Source organism: Akebia trifoliata, chromosome 3 (genome assembly GCF_017979445.1).
Source record: "Akebia trifoliata isolate Shusen 1 chromosome 3, ASM1797944v1, whole genome shotgun sequence".
Classification (NCBI taxonomy): domain Eukaryota; kingdom Viridiplantae; phylum Streptophyta; class Magnoliopsida; order Ranunculales; family Lardizabalaceae; genus Akebia; species Akebia trifoliata.
This window is the reverse complement of record NC_141377.1, coordinates 33,455,423-33,481,638: the sequence shown is the minus strand read 5'-3', so window position 1 is coordinate 33,481,638 and position 26,216 is coordinate 33,455,423. Positions and strand designations below refer to the sequence as shown.

Below are 26,216 nucleotides of genomic sequence, written 5' to 3'. Positions count from 1 at the left end.
CATCACTTCCTTACCTTACTGGAATGAGATGACTATCCCGAGACAGTACAAGACTTTGTATCATTTCTGTGACACCTGCAAATCCTCATTGCTGATTCTCTTGTTGCCCCTTTTTCCTCTCATTTGCTTTTACTCTATAGAGTAAAAAAATAAATATTCCTGATGAATTCATCAGAAGTGTTGAATGCAATCAAGACTTGACTGGCTTGATGGTCCAACTCTTTTGCAACATTAGCTCAAGTGAGTGAGTGAGTGACTCACTCAAGACCCATATACCTTTTATAGAAGGGAGAAACACATTTTTTCTAAAAACAGACATCCTATACTAGAGTAGACACTTCTATTATTATTTCACAAATAATTAATTTAAAATAGATGAATATATCCCTTGTTCCTCCTTCCATTCCAGATTTTTATCACCCACGCATTGAAGCTCTCCACGATAAAATTTCTTGACCAGAAAGATGTACATTCCATCATGAGAAAAAAATCTAGAACTTTTTTTTTGTGGTATATAGCACCTATACAAAAAGAAAAGAAAGTGCAAGTTCTTTCTGATGTCAATTTTGTGCTTATTTGCTATTCATTGGACAATATCATGTGCTTTGATTTTGTTTTCATTGCAGACTGGGCTGGTCACAATAGATGGCTGGTTAAAACTGAAAGCTCCTGCCCAAACTGCTGTTCTATTCAAGGAACTAAGATTAACCCTTCATTCTGTTCTACAGGAGCTGATCAGAAAGCCAGAGGTATTTGACATCCTTATTAATGTGCTTGTCCTGAAAATATTCCTGCTGAAGTAATTGTTTATAGCATGGAATTTTGCATACTTAAATCAGTAGTCTATATTGTGTTTTTCCTGGGTTTGAGAGAATTTTTCTAATCTAAAGAGGATGTCGTTCTGTATTTTTGGCTGTGGAAAGACATGATTAGAGGGGCTCAGAATATGTAGATGCATTTAGTTTTTGATGTGGGGATGAGCCACGTAGGGCTTTGATGGATCTTTTGATATGGAAGAAGACGAAAGTGTTGCCAAACCTTTTACCCCAAAAGACTGATCTTATGGGGAAGGCGCAACTATGAATATAAGATGGTCATGGGTCAAACTGGGGTATGATACGTGAGCACATGACACCCAGGAGTGGAGATGGATATCGAAACACTCAACAGTCCCCCTCACCCATAAGAGTGGAGAATTCCCACGGGGAGATTCAAACCTGTGACTTATATGAACCTAGCGCTTTGTTACCATGTTGACAAACCATTTACCCCAAAAGATCAATCTGGTGGGGGAGGCACTACTATGAATATAAGAGGGTCACAGGTCAAACAGGGGCATGATATGTGAGCATGTGACACCCGGGAGCGGAGGCGGCTAACACAACACTCAAAAAAATCACTCATGTCCTAAGTTGATTTGATAGATTGAAAGGATGATGCTTCGGAATCCTAACTTTAGAAGAACAAAAAACCTCATTGTTAGCAAATGAAGTCTTATGCTGGATTTGAGAGCAAGAATTATATGTTATTTGCATTTGAATAAGATGTAAGTACTGTACAGAGCACTATGCTGATTGTAAGTCAACTAAACACTAATACAATGCAACCTAAATTAAAGACAACAATAATTAGGAATGGCTCGGATCATGGATATTGTCTGCTTATTTTATAGTAAAAGTACAAAATTAGAAGTATGACTCTTGAGCTTCTCTCCCTACATCTCTCTTATAGGGTCTATTTCTTAGTTCAAGATCCTTCTTACTAAATGGAATCAAAGAATTAATAGATCTGTTCCCCCCAAAATGGGAATGGGTTGGGGTCTATAAACTTAACATCTTAAATATATATACATACAACACACCATATCATTCTTTCGTTGTTGTTTTTTTTCAGATCAGTAAGCCAATTTTTAATGAGATTAATAACTTAGTGCTAGTAGGGTCACCCATAACTTTACCAACTATGCTAGCTGGTACCATATCATTCTTTCTGTCAAGGTCTTTTGTTGGGGTGCTTCCAGTTATTATCCTCAATTTTTTAGGTAAATTCTGTGTGGTTTAGCAATTTACCAAGTAAGGTACCTGTCTATCTTTGGCCAGAAATGTTGCTCAGTCAGCAGTTGGCTAAAATCACATCAATTAAACTACAAAAGACCAGTATCCCTACACCTTATGGATGTCAGATACAATGGCAATCTACTTGTCGATAGCCTGGTTTGGGCCCAGTATTCTGTGTCTAAAGTTACACTCAAATAAGTTGGTACAAGTGTAGTTCCGAGTTCAATCAAGGCTCTGAAAACATAAGGGCTTCCAGAAGGTTCGTCCACAGAGGATGATCCAGGGCCTAATATCAGGGCAAAAGATGTAGTCGATGGCCAACAGTTGAATAATCCTATGTTTCCCTTCATTGGTCCCAAGGGACGAAGGAGGCTAGGTTATCCGAAAGATGATTAGTTCAAGGATGCAAGGTGACCTTGCATTTTCATGGCCATACTCCTTTCTAGACATTTTATCCCATGCTTCATATCTTTTCCATTGAACCACGTATATTTGGTTGTACATGTTTTTTCAAGATCTTCATCCTGACCGCCACAACTTAGATGATAAGGTGGTTCATTGTGTTTTTGTTTGTTATTCTGCTATGTATAAAGGGTATTGATGTTATGATCCAATATCTTGTCGTTTTTTTGTTGTAAATGTTCTTTATTTTGCAAGTGGTCCTTTTGTATCCTTACCTTTGCCCATTCCATTGACCTTTTGTTGCTGAAGGAGTATCAAACTTATGTTCATCATAAGTGGCACGATTCCTCCTCTCATACACCACAACAACCTTCCTCAACTCTGGCAACTCCAATACGTATTTCTAGCCCTATTGCTCCACTTATTCCTTCTAGCAATATTGTTTTTATTGATACTTTTGTTCTTGGGTTGCCTGTTGCTATTCGCAAAGGGGTTAGCAATTGTGCAATTCTTTACTATTTTGCCAAGTATGTTTGTTATTAGGCTATTTCTTCTCCCTACAAAGTGTTCCTTTCTGTTGTAGACTCTGATTATCCCACACATGGTCTTTGTTTCTCTTGCTGATCCTAATTGGAAAATTATTATGCTAGAAGAAATGGCTACCTTGCAAATTCATTAGATATGAGATATGGTCCATCTTTCCCCTAGGAATAAAACAATGGATTGTTGTTGGATCTCTACTGTTAGGCATCACTTTGACAGTAGTGTTATTTGATACAAAGTCCATCTTCTTGCTCATGGTTTTATACAAACTTATGGGTTTGACTATGATGCCCCCTTTGCTCTTGTGCCTAAGTTGACTTGTATTCATCTTCTTATCTCCACTACGGCTTATCGGCTTCTTTACCAACTGGATGTGAAGAATGCATTTCTTTACAGGCATCTAACAGAAACAGTATATATGATTCCTTCCCCTGGGTTCCTACTTCAGGGGGACTCAATGAAGAAGGGTTGCAAACGTAAAGTATTTATGTGGTTTGAAGTAGTCACCTTGTGCTGGGTTTCATCATTTCAATGGAGTGATACTTATTATCGACTTTCAGAGATGCCAATCTGATCAAACAGTCTTCACCCATTTTGGCTCAATTGGTCATACTATTCTCTTGGTCCTGTTGACATTATTCTCACTGGAGATGACTTGTCCTTCATCACTCTTGTGAAAACGGCATCAAGCCGTATATTTGAAGCTAATGATTTGGGATTTTTTTTAATTTTATAGGTAAAGACGATTTCATTAAAAAGAACGGAGGTCGAGGAGACCAGCCAAAAGAATATTGAAAACAAACCTACCAAAAAGCGGATAAGACCGCAAACAACACCAAGAAATACTACCCCATATATCGATAACAAACCCTCTCCCACCTCACAAGGAAATTCTCAACAAAAAAAAAAATGACCCTAAATTCTTTAAATCTTTTACATAAAAAAAAAAAAAAAAAAAACAAGGCTAGAATCTCCGCGATCACATCTTGCAAAACCTTTTCTTTACCGTCAAACACACGACAGTTCCTCTCCTTCCAAATGCTCCAACTTATCTCTCAAGCTAATAATCCCCAAAGTGTGCGTTTCGCCTTTAGGAAGTACCTTCCCCAATCCAGCCAACTTTCTAACGAGTCTTTCCAAGAGTACAGAAGATGCTCCACCAAATCAAACAAAACAAGAAGATGGCTCCAAATCTTACTCACGAAATTGCAATGAAGAAGAAGATGATTCACTGATTCTCCGTCTTTCTTGCATGAACAACAAAATTTGGTGAGATAGAACCCTTTCTTTCTCGGAAGATCAATTGTTGGCAATCTCCCAAGCGTGGCAAGCCACATGAACACCGAAAACTTGGAAGGGATAGAAGCACTCCAAATCATGCTGTGAGGGAAACTGTAATCGTCACTCTAAACTCCAGCTAAATACAACGACCGCACAGTGAAGTTACCATCTTTTGCGCCTACCCATACCCGTCTGTCACCCACATCAAAGTCCATCCACGCCGAGTCCACACAATCTGTAAATCTTGCTAAAGTTTCTAGCTCCCAATCTTTAAAAGGCCTTCTAAACCCAAAATCCCAATTGACCCTCTCGCCAACTCTATTAATAAAGGAAGAAACTACTTTTTCTCGAAGGAAACTTCAAACAACTCCGGAAAGTGTAACTTTAGAGTTTGGTCCCCGTACCACCAATTTGGGAAGTTTGAAATATTTCCATGGGCATGAGAATACTTGCTCTAGGAAAAACATTTTTCTCTTGCAAAGGAAATATGCCCTGGATCTTTTATGTTACACTGGTATGATTGGATGCAAACCAGCTACGTCACCCATGGATTTGGAGCTCTCTACATGAGTGTGGAGATAATCTTCTTCCTGATCCACGTGCATATCAACGACTTGTTGGTTGACTAATTTATGTAACTCAAATGGCCAGATATTTCCTTTGCTATGAGCAAGATCGATCAGTTTAAGAATGTTCCTCAAGCTTTTCATTTCGTTGCAATTGATCACAGTCTCTGTTATATCAAGTCCAGCCTAAGCTGCGCACTTTTATATTGGTCCCATGGTCATCTAGATCTCATAAGTTTTACTGCTGTAAAGTAGGCGAGATTTGCCACCTATCGTCATTTGTCAACACTCATCAGGATATTGTGCCTTTCTGGGAGAAAATTTGGTTGCATGGAAGAGTAAAAACAACCAGAGGTATCACTCTCCAGTGTTGAATTAAGTAATTGCTCATGGCACATGAGAGCTTCTATGGCTTCGATCACTCATGTGTGAATTTGGATCTCCTATTTGGAAATCTATGCTACTATATTGTGATAAGGAGGCAATCGAGAAGATTGTTTCTAACTCTGTTTTGCATGAACAAATCAAGCATATGGAAGTTAATATTCACCTCGTTTGTGAAAAAGTTGGATGGATCACTGAACTTGCAGCATATCTCTTCCTCTCATCAGTTGGCCGATATATTCACAAAGGCAGTCGGACCTAAGCTCCTTGAGGGTGTCAATATCAAGCTGGGCACGTTTGATATTCACGCTCCAGCTTGAGGGAGTGTTGTTAGGTGCTTATGTTAATTTGTGTGTGCATGTCTAGTTGTTTTTGGTGTATTAGTGTTATGAGGGTATTCATGTAAATTCCTGTAATCTCTTCTCTTTCTCTGAATATAAAAGGTGGTGGGGAACAAGCCCCAACAATCTGAGCATTCTTAGAAATCAAGTGATATATGCTCTAAAATTCATTATTAATATAAACGTGCTCTTGTCTTATCAATACATCATATATAGACAGATGTATGCTGAGTTAGAGTGTAGGCCATGAAAATGAGTTGTCCCTTGTTCCCATTCTACAGCCGGTTAAGATTTACAAGGATCCACTGCATTTGGGTTTCCTCCGTGGAGCTAACTTGGCCCAAAGTCACTTAATATTTTGAAAACACATCTCATGAGTGCCAAAACCAATTAACTACAAAATGATTGCTTATGTCATGTTATTTTTTGTATAAATTTCTAGTTGCACCTTGAAAGGGCTGCCTACCTATCCTAATAGGAATCAGGGAATCAAGTTTTACACAGTTCATGGATAAAAAAATGACGTTGTACTGGCACAATAATACTAACAAAGGTTTTTTTTTTTTTTTTGGGGGGGGGGGGGGGGGGTTGGGGGGGGTGTGGGAAACTATTGTCGGGCACGACCTACAATATTACCATTGGGAAGGTGCCTTTCCTTTATGACCAAGACTTCTTTCTGGTTGAAGTTTTAATTGTTGGTTTGTTTTACACAACATAAATGCCCTTGCCCTACTAGTAAATTGCATTTCACGGCCCTACTTTACAGTTTAGACCACTTTTCACATTAGCACTTGAGAAATTGACTTTCAAATATGTTGTGAAACGCAAGAACTTCACTGCCAAATGGACAATGCTGACTTAATTTGATGTTTTACAGAAACTTTTGCACAATAGCCTCATGGTCGTTGCTACACTGATTTTTTTATATTATTTTTATAATATGTGCTTCAATGGATCTTGTATTAGTAGGGTTCAAGCCTTTTATTTTCCACACAATCTCAAACTGTCAGTATCTTCTGTTTCTTAGTCTTTTGACTATACTTGAATGGATAAAACATCCTGCAACCTTGGAATCATGCATAAATTTCGTTCATTTCAGATCAGGACTGTTATTGAGAATGAAGTTATAAGATCTATCATCCATCTGTTGTTGGAAGAAGGCAAACCCCAATAATAAATGTATTCATGCAACAAAGGTATGCTATTTACGAAAACTACATAATGTGATAATTGATATTTGTTATGGAACTAGTTCGAGTATCCCCTTCACCATTTTGTGTCATGTAACACTTCTCATTTTTCAAATCGATAGGTATTACACATGGAATTGCACCTTGAAGACTGGAATGGTCTAGTCACTTCTTTACTGTTCTGGCACAATTTGAAGTTCTATTAATATTTATGGGCACTCAAAAGCTTCTTCCCATCAGTCTTTAGCTAACAGGATAGCATGTCTGGACAAGTATATTTAATAGATATCTATGGAGATAGAAGATCAATCAAGCGAAGCGAGAAGAAAACGAAGAGTCGGGAAGCTGTTAAGATCAGTTGACCTCAAGAATGCAGCCTATAGATGTGTGAGGAGCATCAAAAATGACGAGGGAGGGAAGAAAATTTTAATGTTGTTTATGGTCAAAAATCGTATTTTGTCAACTTTGGTGTCCTTATCTAAAGGTAAACCGATCATCCCTTTCTAATTTTGATCAATTTATTTAGCTGTTGCTTTTTAGTCGTGCAATTTTACGCTTTGTTTGGATTGAGAGAAGTGGAGAGAAGAGAACCCCATTAAGAGAACAGAAACTCAATTTCTTTACACCATGTTTGGTTTAACAGGAGAGAAATTGGGACAACTTCGAAATGTTAAAATGTCTTAAAAGAGAATTAGGGGCAGAGTTGGAATTATAAAATATTTTAAAAGGGTGTCTCTCCACTATTGGAAAGAAAGAAAACTCACCGATTTTCTCTTCTCCTCTCCCCACTAAACAATCCAAACAAGAGATGGAGAGAAATTCATATATTTTCTCTTCTCTTATCAGAATTTATAGAAGTTGAATCGCAAGTTAAACTGCAAATCAAATCACAAAATTAAAAATTAAAAAAATTTGATGTGGAAATTTTAGCTGTCATCTCTTGGGGTTGTAGCACACAGCCATGCCCTGCGGCGCCATCCGTGGAGGCACATAATAGCTATGGAGGTTTTCTTTCACCTTGATACCCTTCATTCCTTCGTTTTGGGGGACTGTGTTGCGTCGCTCCTTCCAAGGTTGAAACCCTTTATGTGGTGCTAACTTTGATGTCATTTGATATGAATTAAACCAATACACCAAAAACACCCAAATGATATTGGTGCAAAACTCAGCCCTTGGTTTCTCTGATGATTTTCCTCATACGTGATCTTGTTTCCAAGGCTTGCCATAAATATAGAAAATCTAAGAGCTACCCCCATTTACGCAAATAATCCTCCAAAAATGTGCAAGTTATTTGTCGATTTTTCTGAAATAAAAAGAAAATTGTTTCAATTGTAAACCACCACCAACAACGATTTTCTTACCTTTGAAATCAATGCTTTTACTTGGTGATGCTTGCCAATATATGTTTACTTGGAGAATATGAATTGTTTTAGAGAATATTTTAAATAAACAAAGCAGGGATTGGTTGCTTCGAATTTGGTTGTGTTCATCGCATACATTTTCTTTATTTCAAATATCAGAGTTTGGATTTCTTTAATTCGAATAAAAATCTATTATTTATGTGAAAATACAAAAATCATTGATTAAAAATATAAAATATAAAATAAAATAAAAAAAAGTTTTCCAAATAATTCACAAGTTCGATAAATCCAAACACATAATTATAGTCAACTTACAGCCAAGTATTACAATACCAAAAAAATTACCAGTTTGACCAATGTGGAATCTACAATTGATTCCTCCCATTTCGTCCTGTTAAGTGATTTTCTTTAGGAACCTCATTGATGGGACTCGAGCACCCCAAATGATTGAAGGGGGGAATCGTTTGAAGAGGAAATGGAAAACAGCACAAGAAAGAATGAATGAAGGTGGGAAAAAGTAATGGAAAAAGATTTCATACTTACTGGTGGTGCAACTTGGTCCGGTTCAAACTGAGAACCAAATCAAATTGATAGTTTTTAGCTGGTTTGATTCGATTTGAAATAAATTGTGGTTTAATTTTGATTTAAGAAAATGGAAAACCAATCTATTCAGTTCGATTCTCAATTAAAATGAGAATCAAACTAAAATGAGAACCGACCCTTATAAAGAAATAATATTCTTTTATTGATAGCTTAATGACTTATTATAGGAATTTCATGTTTATTATTTATTCATTTTTTATTAAAAAATCTATTGCTTTCAACAGGTTTACAGGATATTGGTAACTCATTGAACTGAACCAAGCCGACTTTAGTTCAGTTTGGTTTGGTTCAAATCTATTGGCATTTTGGTTTGGTTCTGGTTCTAGTTCTTACTTAGTGAAATCGATCTGTGTTGGTTCGGTTTTGATTTGCCCCCCAAAACAAACCGAATGGCACTCCTTAATCAGTATTTTCCTCCAAACTCAAGCATACTCAATCAAACGGTCCATTGTACTACAAAAGAGGCAATTGGCGATACCACTTTTATCCCTACTTAAGAGTACCACACATGTCCTCTAATCTAACTTTCTTATGTAAATTTTTGTGTTTGTTATGCCAATATGGAAACTCTATGTATAGGATCATAGTGACACAGACAGAGCCAGGAAGGGATCAGGTGGCAATTGCACCCCTCATTTTCCATATTCTGATCATTATCGAAGATGTTGTCGTATTTTTAAACTGATGGAAACCCCTTTGACTGTGTTGAGCTTCCTTCCCTACCCATTTCTATTTTTTGTCCCCCTCGCCCCAAAATTCTAAACGATTTCAATGCACCCTTGTAAGTTTTGTTGAACCCATGTTTTCAAAACTGATGGCATGCCCCTTTGATCACTCCCACTTTTTTGTAGACACCCTTCCAATAAATTAGTGAATATTTGAGATACGCCTCTATTTTCAAACTGATGCCATACCTCCTTTGATCTTGTTCTTCTCTTCTAGACTACCAAAATAAATTGAAATGCCCCCAATTTTTATTTGTTAAACAAAAAAACCCTTATATTTTCTTCATGAAACACGCATTTTCAAGCTCTTCAACCTATCTAGTAAATTATCGAAAGATGGAGATGCCCCTTTTTTTCGACTGATGGCATGGCTGTTGATTGGTTTGTTGCCCCCCAAGTTTTTTGGATGATTGAGACACCCTTCTATCAAATTAGTGAATATTTGAGATACCCCTCTATTTTCAAAGTTTGAAGAGATACCTCCTTTGGCCTTGTTCTTTTACTAACAAAAAAAAAAATTTAAATACCCTCAATCTTTATTTGTAACCTTATACCCTTAAATTTTCTTCATAAAACAGGGCATTTTCAAGCTCTTCAACCTCTATAGTAATTAATTTTAAATATATTTGACCTCATCTTACACCTATCATTTGAACATTTCCTTAATCCCTTATAGAAAGTCCTAAAATTTCTATTCAAAAAAAAATTCATTTTCTACTTGAAAGGTTAAAGTGCATTAATCTTAAGGTTAAAGACTAAGGGAAAAACTTTTACCCAAAAAGGTGAAGATGATGACAGGTTTTAAGAAGAGAAAAAATAAAGTTTATTTTTTATCTTTTATTTCAAGTTGAAGCAAGGCTATTGAGATTATTTTGCATTAATCCGTTATAGAAGATAAAAGTCAAGGTTCATGTAGATTTTGATGAATATTTGAGATGCCTTATTTTTCTAAACTAATGATATTGCCTCCTTGACTTGGTTCTTCTCTCATAAATTACTGAGAAATGATTGAAATACTCTGTTCTTCAAACCTTAATAGAAAATACTTGATTTTTCTCCCTAAAATCAATCATATTCAAGCTCTTCAAACTTATCACTAACTAAAGACCCCCCCCCCCCACCCCCCCAAAAAAAAAAAAAAAAAAAAAAAAAAAAAAAAGAAAATCATGGCTCCGCCCATGGCTACCTATCGAACATTGCAAAAAAGATTTGGTACTTTTTCATATGAAGGACTTCAATTTGATTGAATTTTGAAGCATTTGGGTAAAAAAAAAAAGTAAAAAACAAATCTTAGAATCATTGATGAAACATTTTTAGTTGCAAAAAAAGAGAAGAAGAAGGAGGAGGTTCTGTAGGTTCTTGAGTGGGTGCATAGAAAACACAATAAAAAAATGTTAAACTAGGTGTGTTCAAAATCAATTTTTTACGTGGGTACAACAAAGAAGTGAGTACATTGAGCATTTTAGTTGTGTGCAAATATTCCAACTAACCAAGGGTTATGGTGAAAAGTGATGGCGGCTAAATTAATCCTTATGGGTATAGGGTTTTGAAAGTTATCCTTAAGGTTCTTCCTCAATTCAAAATGAGGGTGGTTTTTAAAGTTAGGAGGGGCGACAAGGTCAGATTTTGGGAGGATTATTGGTGTGGTGTGGGTCCCTCGAAGGAAAGTTTCTTGTTGTTATTTGTCATCTCAAGGAAAAATAATCTTCTGATTACAAGTTTTCGGGGGATGATATTGGAGGCTCTACCCGGGAATTGGGGTTCAGTAGGTCATTGAATGATTGGGAGTTGTCGGAGGTTTCAAAGTTGTTAGAGTGTCTTGATGACGTTCCTAGAGGGGTGATTGGGAGGGATTCGAGATTTTGGGCTACTAATAACAATGTGTTATTTTTTGTAAGAGGTTTTATAATAATTTAAATAGGAGTGGAGATGTCTCCTTTTCCCACATGGTGATTTGAGGCCCTAAAATGTCATCTATGGTGGCTTTTTTTTTTTGTGGATATCTATAAAGGGGAGAATTTTGATCAATCGAGAAGAAGGGGCTTATGTGGTTTGAACTATTATTGTATGTATTTGCGTGATGAAGAAACGGCTAATCATCGTCTTTTGCATTGCCTAGTGGCAAAAGAGTTATGTGATCATTTCTTATATTTGTTCAGGGTGGAGTGTTGTATGTCGGGTACTGTGAGCAATTTCTTTGGGTAATGGTCCCATCTGGGGGTGAGCTTTCTTCATTTTAAGAGGTTGTTTTGGAGTTTAACTTTGTTCACAATTACTTGGGACCTTCGGAAGGAAAGAGATGTTAACACGTTCGAAGGGAAGATTCATTCAAGCTAAGAGTTACATTTGTCGATCCTTGTGTTTCTTTATTTTTGGTGTAAGATCTATAAGGAATTCAAAGGGATCATTTTTTAGGACTTCCCTGTCTGTGGGTAGTGCGTTTGTAATCTGTTGGAGTCGTAGCTTTGTGGTTGTCTTTTGTTTTTCTTTCCTTCGATAGGTTTTCTCGATTAATCACTTGCATTTGTTACTCCTTTTATCTAGGGTTGCAACTTGGGTGGACTAACCTGAACTCAACCCGGTTGATGAGCGAGCCTAGGTTGGGTTATATGGAAAATGAGTTGAGCTTGGGCTTGGAAATCTCAATCCAAACCTAATATTATATATTTACATATAAATTTTTTTATTTATCTATTTATTTTAATATGGGTTCTCTTTTCCTAAATATAATTGTAAAATTAAAGGGAAAAAATTGTAATACAAAAACTAATGGATTTGGAGGTTGTGTGCAAATTTATTTACTAATAATTTTATTTTTTAAGATATAAAATAAAATTTAAGTGTTGATTAAAATAAAATTAGACTTGCTCAATAAGTCAAATCCGTCCAAAATTACCTAATTTAGGTTAACTCGATTTTAGAAACTCAATTTTAGGTTAAACTTGGATTAATAAACTCTAACCCGATGGTCAGGTTGAATTGAACTCAGGTCGAGGGTTCTACAACTTGGGTTGAGGTTGCAGCCCTACTTTTATCTTTAAAAAAAAATATAATAATAATAATTATAATGGGTGTGGGCAAAGAGCGCCACCCTCCAATCTCACGATGTAAAGTTACATCTAAATCATTAAAATTATGAGTACCTCCTCTAAGGTGTATTAAGTAATTTTCTACAAATATACACGCGGTAAAAAAAGGGAGTTGATGTCTGTTAACATTACTTAACTCGCGGAGCAGAGGATGAGTCTCTTATCCTTGTCTCTAAGAGAGTAGGCTCTCATGGCATGAGAGGCAGCAGAGTAACTAAGTAAGTGGAGGTTGAGGAAGAATGGCGGTTCAAATGTTGGGATTAAGACTTCCCATGATCACAGGACAACACCCTATTCAACGCCATACCAAGCAACAGACACCAATGGCTCTTGCATCATCATCCCCAACCATTACTATTCAGGCAAGACTATTTAATGTGTTGTGTTCTTATCCTCTCGAGAAATTTTCAATTTTCGAAAATATTTTACTTCTATTAGCGTGTTTTGTGGATTTCTCTTTGATTTAAGAGGATGAGGTGTTCCAAACAATTAATGGGATGAGTAGTGGTAAAGCTCCTAGTTTTTTTTTTTTTTTTTATTATTAAAAAAAAATGATATTCTTTAATTATATAGGAACACTACAAAGGACAATTTGATGATTGTGGAGAAATTTTTTTTCGGATGAATCATTTTTGGATAGTCATTTCGGATGAGTCATGCTGGAGTGACCTCAGCCGTAGACACCTTGACGTGGTGGCCCGCGCATGGCCGTAGATGCATTTTAATCATATCTCGGAGAAAACGCATCTAGGGGCATTCGTGCGCCACCATGTCAAGATGTACCCCCACTGAGGTCGCTGCAGCACTAATCTTGTTTTTCCAATTGTACCTCTATTGCTTTGGTCCCAAAAAAGGGTAGGCGTGGAAGATATTTCAAATCCAAGGCCAATCAATATGCTACGAGCTATTTACAAGATTATTTCTATGTTGTTAGTGTCGGGGCTAAAGGAGGTTATTTCAGGCATGGTTGTTCAAGAGCAAAGCATTTTTGTTAAAGGTTGCCAAATTCTGAATGGTGTGTTTATAGTCAATGAACGTAACGTAAGTTACAATTCCAAAATTATATTGGTATCTGAGGAGTTTTGTCCAAGATTGATCTTCAAAAAGCAATATGACCACATCTCTCGGGACTTCTTGAAATATTTATTGGGTCGAACGGACTTTGGCGGTAGATGGACCTTTTGGATTATGAGGTGTATGCCAAATTTTCAATTTTAGTGATTGGGAGTCTTGTAGGATTCTTTAGGAGCTTTAGTGGTTTGAGTTGGGGATCCCTTCTCCCCTTTCATCTTCAATATTGTGATGGAATCTCTTGATAGGCTTATCTCGAGGGTTGTAGTGAATGGTAATTTATCTGGATACTTTATTCCATACAGTTTGTAGGATATACCTTAAGTCTTCTTAGATGCTTCCCTCCAATTATATCATGTTTTTAGGAGGATTCTGTTGCTTTGAGACAGGTTTTGGGTTGTCTATGAACCTTTCCATGAGTAAATTTTTTGTGTAGGACCAGTGCTAATTTGGAGATTTGGCTGAATATTCGGGCTGTGAAATAGGAACCTTTAATGCATCTTATCTTTGCGTGCCTCTTGGAGTGGGATATAGGAATAAAGCAATTTTGGATCTAGTCATTGGAAGGGTTGATAAGAGGTTATGTTCAATTGAAGGCAAGGCTTCTGTCTAAAGATGGTAAATTGACATAGACCACTAGTTCTCTTGCAAGCATAACAATATATTTTTATTGTTATTTACCATCCTTGGGAGTGTATCAGCGTAGAAATCAATTGGATAGAATGTTCTGTGAGTTTTTGTGGAATGACATAAAAATGTGTTCGTGAGTTCTATCTTAGTAATTGAAAGACCATCTGTTCTCCAAAAGAGAGTGAGGTTTAGGCTTTGGGAAGATTGGGATACCTATATCGTAAGGTGCTTCTCGACTTTCCTATGGTGTGGAGTTTTTGGAATGGAATCCTTAAGGTGTTTTTTGAAGGTCATAAGAGGATCTACCTTCAAACTTTTTTTTTTTTTTTTGGGGGGGGGGGGGGGGGGGGAATAGAATTTGACGTTGAGAAAACCATTGGTGTGGTAATACTCCTCTTCAATACCCATCGTATTTGGTCCCATTTCTTATCCCAATAAATAAATACCCATCATATTTGGTCCTATTTATTAGGTTTGTAGTAAACCTTTTTCAAAGTTGGCAATCATTGGCATTTAGGGATAGAGTAAGTGTATGGAGCTGGTCCCTTTTTTATTTGTTGGGGCAGCTGAAGGAAAGGTGTAAAAGAGTCTTTCTTGGGAAAGAGCATTCTCTTCATGACATGATTATCGACATTCTTGAGCTATTATTCTATTTGTGCAAAGCCACTGAAGATTTTAAGGGCTTTTCTTTTGAGGTCTTACTTTTAATATAGGATCTTTGTTTTTTGTTTTTTAAAATGTGAGAGTAGCTTTTGCTTTAGGCCTAGGGAGGCTTCTTATCTCGTCTTTCTTTTCCTCTTTTAGGCCACCGCTCTCTTGACAAAACATTTAATGATAAAAATAAAATAAAAAACCCTAGGTAATGTTAGAATGTAACTTCTAGTCTATGATCTTACAACCTGGAATATGTCTCCTAAGGAAAAAAGTTGTCGTCCATGATCTTAAAACCTTAACTTGGCTTGAATTCAGAGGTGAGCACCTCTAGAGCAACATTTACCATAAATGTCATCACTCAAGAGACCAAGTAAGCAAGTGCCCACTTGTGGGATATCTGAGTTGAAGGATGCAAACTTGGTATATGTGCTTTGTTACCAGGATTAGTGCATTTTCATCCGTAAGTTTTTTTTTAGAAATTCGATCTCCCAAAAATCCCTGAGGGATTCCGTTTTATCTATCAAAAAAAAAGAAGAAAAACCTAGGGATTTTGCAAATTGAAAACTCATAAACTTGGCAATTCTGTTTTTTTTTTTTCCTATATAAGTTTTTTCCCATCTAATTGGTAATAACATGTGTTTATTATAGACCAACAAATAATTATATGTGATCATTTCTTTTTGTTTTGATACATGTACTTTTGTATGCAAACAATAAAAAATTGTGTTCGGGGCAATTGAGGATGCATTGTGTTCGCCCTTAAAATCATGTTACATTACACATTTTGAGTTCAGCCAGCAGAGTTCTTTTGGCAGTTTCTTATTCTGGTTGGCAGTTGGTGTAAAAACTTTGCCACCTCCTAACTTGAATCCTGAACCTATTAAATGGAGGAACAAGAATCATTCAGCCAGCCCTGAATTTTTGGGTTAAGGCTTTAATGATGCTTATGTTGAACATTTTGTTGACATGTGAATTAGATAATGTCAGATGAAAATTTTGTTTTACATGAAAAAATGTGAATAAGAATTTTTTTTACATGTAAAATATGTAAAAATGGAATTACCTTTTTAAATAGTCTTTCGTGCTGTTAATTATATACATAGCTCTGTCAATGTACATATAAGCCTTCTGTTGAAATTTGGAATGTAATTGAGAAGTAAAACATTGCAGACTGCCGGTGGTAAAGCTCCGAATTGGTCCCATAAAGACAATGCCAATTCCATTAATATATTTGAGGGTTGCCAAGGTGAAAGTGAATGGCATGATTTGGATGCTGATTTTTACTACTGGACAAAATCTTTGCGTCCTGTTCAGGTACTAATAATTTGTGATTTTGCCAAATGGATCCTATAGCTCCTAGTATAATGTGAAATTTCATTCTCATTCCGGAGCTAATAGCTCTTTCTATGAGAGACCATGTGGTCTTTTTCCATCACCTAACATTCAAAGTTTGGCAGTGGTATCCTGGCCATATTGCAAAAACAGAAAAGGAGCTCAAAGAACAACTCAAATTGATGGATGTTGTTATAGAGGTGCGAGATGCAAGAATCCCTTTGGCTACAAATCATCCCCAGGTCGAGTTCTCTATTTTGACGTTGGTTAAACTTGCTTACCTGGAGTTGACTATTTTTTTTTTTATCAATAAAGATAATTTATTGATAAGAAAACAGGGGGTCGAGTGACCAACCCAAAACAAAGAGGACCAAACAGACAAAAAGTCAAAACAAAAGAAAGAGCGAAACACAAAAGAGCTTGACCAACGAGTTCGACTCGCTGTAACGAACACACCCTATCCCAACGCACAACAAAGTCTTCAAAGAAGACCCCCTTGAAATCCTTGTAAAGTTTATTCCAAGAGAACATGATCTCCAAAACAGAAAGAACTAATCCTTCCATCGTAAAAACCTTCCCCTCAAAGATGCAACGATTGCGTTCTTTCCACGAGGGGAAAAAACTTTGAACTGGCCATTCTGCTTCAAAATTTCGTTAGAACCCTCTCCTTTGAATTACACGTGGCGTTTTCAAGGAGGTATCCTAAGAGCCCGTTTGGATAGAAAGTAGCTTTGGGAAAAAGTAACTTTTAGAAGTAGAAAGTAGTTTCCTTTTGCTTTTTAAAAAGTTGAGGTTTTTACTTTTGAAAAGTAGTTTTCTAAAATGAATCCTAACAAGCTTTTTAACCTTCAAAAGCAAAGAAGTTACTGTTTTATGAGCCTGTTTGGATACGTTCTAAAATGTAATTTGTCTACTTTTGAAAGTAGAAAAGAAAGAAAGTAAGTTTGAATAAGTTCAAAAGGACACTTTAAAAAGTAAAAAACAGAACTTTCTAAAACATTAAAAAAATCTGCTTTCTACTTTTAAAAGTAGAAACTTGAATTTCTCGGTCTCTCTGATCTTCACCTTATCAGGGATGTCCATGGCCTCTGAAGACAGTATCGTCTTCATCTTCTCTCTCTCTCTCTCTCTCTCTCTCTCTCTCTCTCTCTCTCTCTCTCTCTCTCTCTCTCTCTCTCTCTCTCTACAGACAAACCAAACCACCTTCTCCAACCTCTCTATTGATGTTGATCAACAAATCTTCCTCAAGCTTGAAGACAATCCTCGACGATGCTTTCTCATCCCACCTTCATTTTCACCAAATTTTCTGCTTTAATTCGCAAAATTTGCTGGAAGAACAATGCTTTGAAACCACTCCTTTTGCAGTTTCCACCTCCCTATCACACCATCTAATTTGGGCTTTGCCTCTATTACTTTTGTAAACGAGAAGAAAATTTCTACTGGATTGGTTACTTCTAGTTCGAATTTGATTTCTGGGTCAGATCACCCTCCACGACCTCTCCAAGCTAATGTTTCAAGTAATTTTTTTTTATAGATTTTAGTGCTTGAGAAATTTTTTGATGCAAAAGTCTTTTTTAGGTTTAAAAGAGATTTCATTTTGACTTTTTAACTTTTCAAAGCAAACGAACTTTTACTTTTCAAAAAGAAAAGTAGGGGTGAAATAAATACAAAAAGCCACGTGTCTTGTAACAAAGAGGGTTCCCCCAAAATTTTGAAGCGGTCTGAATTGCTTCAAAGTTGGACTCCTCACAAGTTGTATAACAAACATTTGTAATCATAACTGATCTAGAGCCTTTTCCTATCATGCAGATGGATTCCTGGCTCGGTAATAGGAAAAAAATCTTAGTTTTGAATAGAGAAGATATGATATCTACTGCAGACAGAAATGCATGGGCTGCTTATTTTGCAAGACAGGGAACAAAGGCGGTGTTCTCCAATGGGAAACACGGAATGGTATCCGAATGTCATTTGCTTTCTTAGCTTCTTTTGGTTTGATGATTGATTCCCTCACTGCAGAGTAATCGACTAATTTTATTGAGGAATGTGCAGGGAACTATGAAGCTAGTGAGGTTAGCGAAGTCTTTAGCTGTTGGTGTGAATGTCAAGCGTAGTGCCAAAGGGCTACTTCCTCGTCCGGTGAGTGTTCCAAAATTCTTGCATTTGACACCATTGTGATGCAATTTTATGTTTGCTTGTGAAAATGCTAAGTTGACAATTCCTTACTTTTTCATGAAATTTTGAATCTGGTGGTGTCATAGGTGTTTTAAACCTTGTATTCATGCCTTATAAGAAAGAGAGAAGTAAAAAAAGGTGTGGTCCAACTTACAAATTGGCATCTAGTTACAACAGGAATGGTTTTTGTAACTTGTCTATGACATTTCTATTTCAAAAATCAAATGTATTTTATGCTGAATAACTGAGAACAAGACAAAATCATTGATGATTTCAGTTTTTTTACTGTACAAAAACTGTATCATTCTCACAGTATCAATGAAACCCTAGCTTCTTTTTTTATATTTGTGATGTGATTCATCTCACATAATGGTGCACTTGGATCCTCATGAGGCCCAGGTATTGTTTGGAGGCTGTCTATTTTCTTTGATTTAACTTCTAGTAGCTTAGAGGCTTAGACTTATTTAGGCATTACTTGTTATGAAAATACTGGGTGAGCAGTTCGATTAGACTTTCTTATGGGTGCCATGTGTGGTAAGACATTTGTAGTGTTGAGTCTGATTTTGGGAAGAATATTTGCTATGAGGTAGGAAGAGGTGAATATGTCCGTTTCTGGGAGGACCGTTGTTGTAGTAAGCTCCCACTTCAGTCTTTTTCCAGTACTCTATTTGCTTTCTATTAGAAAAGGGGTGCATGCCCCTTCCTTCCTGATTACTAATGACAGGGATATTGCTTGGGATCTAGGGCTCAGAAGAAGACTTAATGACTGGGAGATCAATGATGCAGCTTCTTTTACTCATCTACTATCACCCTTTGTGCGCTTTTTGAATTTGGAAGATTGAAGGATTTGGAAGGATAACCATGCAGGCTATTCTCAATCAAGTCAGTTTACTCCCTTCTTGTAGTGAATCTGGATTCCTCCTTCCCTACTTCTACCATTTGGTCTCTACAAAAGTTTTCTTTTTTGTTTGGGTTGCAACTCTTAAAAACCTCCCTACAATCAATTTCCTGAAGTCGATGGGCCTAATCATTGTTGATTTTTTTGCTTTTGCAAGGCAAGCGGGGAGTGACCATCTTCTCATCCACTGTTGTTTGGTGTTTACCGTTTGGCCCCATTTCTTTTCATTGTTCAAGATTGTTTAGTGTCAATCCTGTTCGGTTCTTTTCCTTTTATTCAGTTGGAAGTCATGTTCCTTTTCTGGCAGAGAAAATATTCTTTGGAAGATGGGTCCCTTCACTATTTGTTGGAGCTTATGGAAAGAAAGTAATGGTCGCACCTTTGAGGGGAATGTTAGTTCCCCGCTAGATCCAATCATAAGCACTCGTGATTTGATTTTCTTTTGCTGTAAACAATTTAGGGAGTTTAGAGGCTTGTTTTTTTAAGATTTTTTATTCAGATAGGATCGTGTTTGTAACGAGAGAGTTTAGTCTGATTTTACTTCTTTGAGGACACCTTGTCCTCTTATTCAATAAAGTCCTCATTTGTAATATAAAAAAATGTGTGTTATGAGTTGTCCATTCAGATTAATTAATGTCTAAGTTATAATTATTAAGGTAGTTTTTTTTTCTTTTCTCTTGGCATAAAAGCAACATGAACTCCAGAATCATACTTTTAGAATTGTTGAAGTTTGAAAGAAAGGGTCAAAAGAAAAGTGATTTCTCTTATTGGTTTCATTTCTACTTGTGTTTCTTCCTATTCTACTATTTCTTGCTCCTTTTGGGGTTTGTTGGATCAACTTGATATCAGAGCGAGTTCTGTCTCCTATAACTTAGGGTTTTGTTTTGAGAAGATGTTATCAAGATATAGAAACAACAATGCCATTATTGATGCACGGTTGGATTGATGGGAAGAGATCATAGGAAACATCAATAGTCAACTTGAACTACTCACTAAGAATTTATCGCAACTTCTACAATTACTAGATAGACAACCTAGTGATGGATGCTGCAACTAGACAAACCTTTGGTCGATGGAGATGTTATATCAGAAGGGGCGATTCAAGCGCCATACTAAGTTATTGGACCGATGTCAAGAATGCCACACGAGTTCTAGTGTGGCGACCAAGGAAATTTCATAAACCATCAGAGATCTGACATCAATGGTAGTTGAAGATGCGGATGCAGAAACCATGAAGGATGTGATTTTAATGGTGAAGAGTGTTACAAGAGTGATTAAGGACATTAACACAAAGATAATTTATCATATTTGCTGAGTATTCTTGTTTTGAGGGAATCTTCTCTGTACACTTGCAATTGTGTTGAATATCATTACATGGATGTCAACTTTGTTGTAGATATCTCGCAAATCAGAGTTTGATTATGTTTGTGAATACTAATTATTGATCATCATTACTTATTGTTATCCATGCCTTGTCCCATTTTTTTTTATATATTTAAAAATAAATAAAAATAGGTGGTGGAGTGACCACCCCAACATAATACAACTTAGAAGCACAGCCCCACACTAACAATTCTCAAGATTACAAACCCTCTCCCATCTGCCCACAAAACCATCAAAAAACACACCCCTAGATTCCTTAAACACTTGACACCAGTAAAATAAAAAAACCTAAAATTGAGATTACAATGTCTTGCACAGAATGAACCTTGCCCTAAAAAATTCTACCATTTCTTTCCACAGACCCCAACAGATAGCAAAGGGAACAAAAGACTTGTCCCAAAATTAGGGTCAGCAACATAAATCCTATTTTGCCCTTCAATTATTCTTGAGCCATGCATTAAGTCAAAGCATGCATCTGGGCATCTTTTCTTTACTAATACCATCTATCCCATTTTTGGCATTCTACTCGCCTTTGACTTGCACAAAAGTTCTCCTTCTCACTGATGCAATCATCGGTCTTTGTTCTATATGACCAAACCATCTCAATCAAGAATCAACTTTCTTTCTTTATTTCCTGTTGGCTCGCTTTTTTAAAGTTTTTGACTTGCACAAAAGTTCTTCTCACTGATGCAATCATTGGACTTCATTCTATATGCCCAGACCATCTCAATCGGAAATGGACTTTCTTTCTTTATTTCCTGTTGGCTGTTGGTCATCGTCATCATCAAAGTCTTACCCAAAATTTTGGGGTTAGCTGGATGAGTCATGTTCTTCCATTCTATTTTTTCCAAAGCCATGTCTTCTTAGCTTTATCCCTTATTGATGCTATTCCTAAATTCACTCAAATGTACCCATTTATGATCATGTCTTTGTTTAGCCTTATCACTCATCCATTTCAGCAATTAAAAAAAAAATGATACTTAGCTCCAATAAACTAAAAAAAATTAAACCATCACATCAACATATTGGATGTGATACCTATATAGATAACCATCAAAGAATTTTGGAAATGAAGTTGTGTACACAATTCCTATAGTTGTATCTGCCTTTATATTGGTATCAATATCTTGCATCTTTCCAATCATTCTGTAAAATCCAGTTCTGTGCCCTTGGTCAATGATTGGTTTCTTGGAAAGCACCAAAAGCTGGTTTTAGTCTTTTAGAATTATGAAATTTCCTTAGAGATTACTCACTTTTTATGTTATACGAGGATGATTTTTTTCATTATCATTATTGTGCAACAGGTTCGTGCTGGAATAGTTGGATATCCAAATGTAGGTAAATCATCTTTAATTAACCGATTGTTGAAGCGGCGGATGTGTGCAGCAGCTCCCAGACCAGGAGTCACAAGAGAATTGAAGTATGCATTTACTTCCCGTCCTCCTTTTAGTACCCCAACTTTTCCTAATGCCACCCCAATTCATATGTAAATCACTAAAGAATTAGCACACATCTTGAGAGGTGGCGTTAGCAAAAGTTGGTGTGGCAATAGAAGCTCTCTTTTTTCAATAGTAAGCTGGACTGACTCCATGACCTAAATTTTGCAATGCAATTTGTAAACCGAGCTATGGGTCCAAGCATTTTCTTCCTATCTTTCAGATGGACAACGTGGTTATGGTATCAAAAAATTATAACCAGCAAGTTAATAAAAGCTTCTAATGTAGAATATTTATCTTTATAATGCATGTGATGCATGATTCAAGATGAATGGGAGATACTCTGTTCAAAACAGTTCTACTCATTTGATCTTTTATGTTTTTGGAAAGATGGGTCCACTTTGGGAAAGATTTAGAGTTGCTGGACTCTCCTGGCATAATCCCGATGCGGATAAGCGACCAGGCAGCTGCAATAAAGCTTGCGATATGTGATGACATCGGAGAGAAATCATATGGAGTTGCTGATGTGGCTGCTGTTCTTGTACAGATGCTGACAAGGCTTCCAACAATAGGTGTGTTGTTTATCGTGACTTTTTTTTTTTTAATCGTTAGAGGTACTAAATGCGTTTTAAACGAGACTTATTGTTATATATATAAAAAAAAAGGAGTTTTTTGTGACTATGTTTCAAGCTTTCTCTTAGAGGATCATGCATTATTCAATCTCCTCGTCTGAAAGGTTTCTAAATAAAACCGGGAACCGTACAAGCTCGTTATTATGCTTGCAGAAGCATTAATTAACCGGAAACTAATCTATACAATTATGGACAGATAAACTGAGGCTTACCCACTCTACACCATTCATCTTCCCAAAGCTATCTTCAGCTCCCACCATAAGAAATGTGCCTGCTAGGTAACACTGGGCATTAACAATTCTTTTTCAAAACCTCACCACCTTACCATCCCAATCCCTAGCCTATATCCCAATCTTCTGCCAATAATATTTTTTAAAAGACATTGAACCTTCAATTTTACTTGCCGTGGAGAGCCTTCTACTTAGTGAGCCAGGAATAGCAAAAACAAAGTCTTATCCCCAAAGATTTGTGGTCTATTAAACAAATCATGTTCCTCCATTCTACTCTGTCCAAAACCAAAGTCTGTTATTAGTGAATAGTCAATCCCCGCCCAAAAAAAATAAATATAAATAATAATAATAATAATATATACAATAGTAATAATAAATAAATAAATGCTTCGTTGGGTTGTTTTTCTATCCGAGTGTAGATGGAACCTTACTCATGTAGGGGGAGTCCATATTGCCACAATATGGACTCCCCCGACATGAGTAATATGGTTGATGTCTTTCAATTCTTCTAAACACTCAATTTTAGGAATCAAAGTGATAAATGTGGCATTGGATCTTTAATTCCACTTTCCTCTTTGATGCAACTCGTCCAAAATCCTCATGAAGTCCTCCTTAATGGTATCCCTGCAAGCTTTGAAAAATTCCATAGACGACTCTGCTGGACCTAGAGCCTTGTCACCTTGTTAGGCAATGAGAGTTGCAATATTGTCCTCTTGAACTTTCTATCCAACCAAGGCACCCCTACCTCCCCAGCAGCATTAAACTCCACTCTTAGAGTTGGTCTAGCAAATCAAGACCTTTGGGCATGTATAGTCTTTCATAGAATTTAGCAGTCTCCCTTCTACTTTTAGATTCCTCTCCCCCACTTTTAGTCTAATAATGCAATTGGATCTTTTTTTCTTTTTTTTTTATTGGTAGAATTCATTAATAAAAAGAAATGAGTTCGAGTTGACCGGCCAGATACAAGACAACAATCACCACCCAACACAATCCACAACCCCCACCTCCAAACACGACTCACTCCTCACATCTAAGATTACAAACTCAATCCCATCTACCCAAGAAATCCAAAAAAAAAGCACCCTTCTAAATTCCCTAAAATCTTAAACTAGAAAAATAGAAATCCCATGATAAAAATGATTAATTCCTAGTGCGAATGCTCGTGATCCACAAAATTGTGTTCATTCCTCTTCTTCCATATTCCCCTAGAGATGGCAAATGGAACTATGCTCCATAAGATCTGTTTTGAGTTTGCAAAGCACGCACCAACCAACTTAATACCATCCTTCAAATAAGGAGTACAATGAACTAGGCAAACACCCCATGATGGAGGAGAGATAAGCAAGGTGACCATAATTCTCAAGCAAACATTCCGTGAATGAAAAGATGGTTTGCAAACTTCCTATCTGCCTTTCAAAGCAAGAAAAAAATTTGGAGTGTTAAAACCACGCCCAAAGACTTGATTTGTCGTTAGAGCCATCCTCCTCGAAGCCAACCAAATAAAGAAATAAATATTTAAAGGCACTACAACTGGAAATGACAATGATTGCTCCTGTGCTAAGGACCGATAAAATGATCTAGCTGAAAAGATCTCGTCTCTACTTGCTTCCCATCTCTACTAATCATCCTCCGCTACTCAAACAAATACACGTCGTAGGTATACAATTTGAGAGAGCCAAACAGGATCAATTTCCCAATCATTGAAAGCTCTTATAAAACCCAAGTCCCACAATACACCTAAATCCCATCTCATCATAAAGTCAACAATTGTACCTTCTTCTTGCATTAATACAACAAATATGAACAAGTTCTCTCCAACCTTCTCTCCATGTGAGATTTCTTCTTCCTTTTCCTTTTGGTTAGTCGTATCAATATGGTGAACAAGTTCTTCATAGCCCCGCATGTCCAAAGTTCTCCTTATTCTGACCTTACTATTATCTTTTATCTCGTGTTTCTTATTTTATGGTCGAGTTATTTATGCAAGACATGCAATTATACAATGTGCACTTTCTGAATTCTGCCAGGTTCCAAAGCTCTTTGCAGTCGTTACAAGATTGATGTGGATGGTCACTGTGGTAAAATGTATGCCTCTCCTTGGTGCCATTTCCTCTATTTTCTTTTCTTTCTATTTTCATTTTTCAGGAAAAAAGTGACTCTTGCTTGATGTGCATTTTCTGGATTGCAGTTTTATTGAGAAGCTGGCACTTCAATTGTTCAATGGAGATGTTAACCAAGCAGCATTTCGTGTCCTGACAGACTTTCGGAAAGGGAAGTTCGGTTGGGTTGCACTGGAGAGGCCACCCAAATGATGCTTTGCCGCTAATTGCTTTGAGGGCTCAAGTTTATTGACGGCTTTGCCATTCCACTTCGTCATTGCACTAATGAAGTATAGGCCCTAGAATCAGATGTCAGCATAGCTAGCCGTAAGGGAATAAAAATGTGTACAACAAACCTTCAAGAAAGCAGACCTCAGAGCCTGAACTCAGAATCACCATTAAACTTGTATTGCTAGAAAGGGAAGATATGCCAAAGGAGACAATGAAAGATATGGGAACTTTGGTTCTTGATGCCACAGAAATGCCAATGATACTAGAATGTATTACTTCGGAAATTCAATGCAATGGCTGTACATTAACTAGTCTGTCGCAAGGTCCTTCTATGTATATAGATCATGTACTGAAAATGTTTGAGATGAATACTTCTATGAGTGATGAAGATCAGTTTGTCTCTACCTACAAACTGAAACCTTGTAGAAATGACTTTTATTGCAGCCATGCTAAGGTTATGATCCATTTCAGTTATTTAGACGTTTCAATGCCTTTACCAAACTATTTGGGGCTCAAGCTACTTTTTTGTTCTCTCAATGATCTGTGGTGCACTCTTTCAGCCGACTGGCCCAATGATCTTTTGGTCCACCTCTCCGATTGACAATTTATAGCCATTGGATATGAGCATTTTTCATCATGAACCAGAACCAAGGAAAAAAAGATTTATAGGGTTCCAAACCCTTGGTGAAAAATGATTAAATCCAATGGTTAGAGGTGATTAATCAGGTTTGATGTGCAAATTTTCCTTGGAAAAACTTTGCATTAAAAGAATCTGCAGTGTTTCAGAATTTTCAGTGGAATTTCTTTAAAGAAATGGGTTTTAGGAAGACATTTCTAAGATTCAAAAATAAGCCTGATTAATCATTTGCATTCCATAGGTTGGATAATTTTACAAAATTTGCAGCACAA

General features: G+C 36.7%; 2 protein-coding genes across 4 annotated transcripts in view; both read left to right on the top strand.

Annotated features, from left to right (window-relative positions):
- LOC147406481 (RNA helicase family protein) overlaps positions 1 to 7,303 on the top strand; it is a 78,463-nt gene extending 71,160 nt beyond the window's left edge. Inside the window, exons 33-35 of the mRNA XM_086434546.1 lie at positions 627 to 749; positions 6,674 to 6,770; positions 6,887 to 7,303. Coding sequence (XP_086290672.1) covers positions 627 to 749; positions 6,674 to 6,748 — 198 coding nt within the window. The 3' untranslated portion in view covers positions 6,749 to 6,770; positions 6,887 to 7,303. The remainder of the gene's footprint in view (positions 1 to 626; positions 750 to 6,673; positions 6,771 to 6,886) is intronic.
- A 5,417-nt stretch (positions 7,304 to 12,720) lies between these two features.
- On the top strand, positions 12,721 to 25,787 carry EMB3129 (GTP-binding family protein). Of its 3 annotated transcripts, XM_086434543.1 has the most exons (9): positions 12,723 to 12,904; positions 16,068 to 16,211; positions 16,355 to 16,471; positions 18,039 to 18,182; positions 18,279 to 18,365; positions 21,987 to 22,102; positions 22,509 to 22,690; positions 25,005 to 25,062; positions 25,166 to 25,787. In XM_086434543.1, the coding sequence occupies exons 1-9, from the start codon at positions 12,782 to 12,784 to the stop codon at positions 25,287 to 25,289; spliced, it is 1,095 nt and encodes a 364-aa protein (XP_086290669.1). In that variant the 5' UTR covers positions 12,723 to 12,781; the 3' UTR covers positions 25,290 to 25,787. The 3 variants fall into 3 exon arrangements, with proteins under 3 accessions (XP_086290670.1, XP_086290671.1, XP_086290669.1); XM_086434544.1 differs by lacking the exon at positions 16,355 to 16,471 and having other exon boundaries at positions 12,721 to 12,904; XM_086434545.1 differs by lacking the exons at positions 16,068 to 16,211; positions 16,355 to 16,471 and having other exon boundaries at positions 12,722 to 12,904.
- The last annotated feature ends 429 nt before the right edge of the window (positions 25,788 to 26,216 follow it).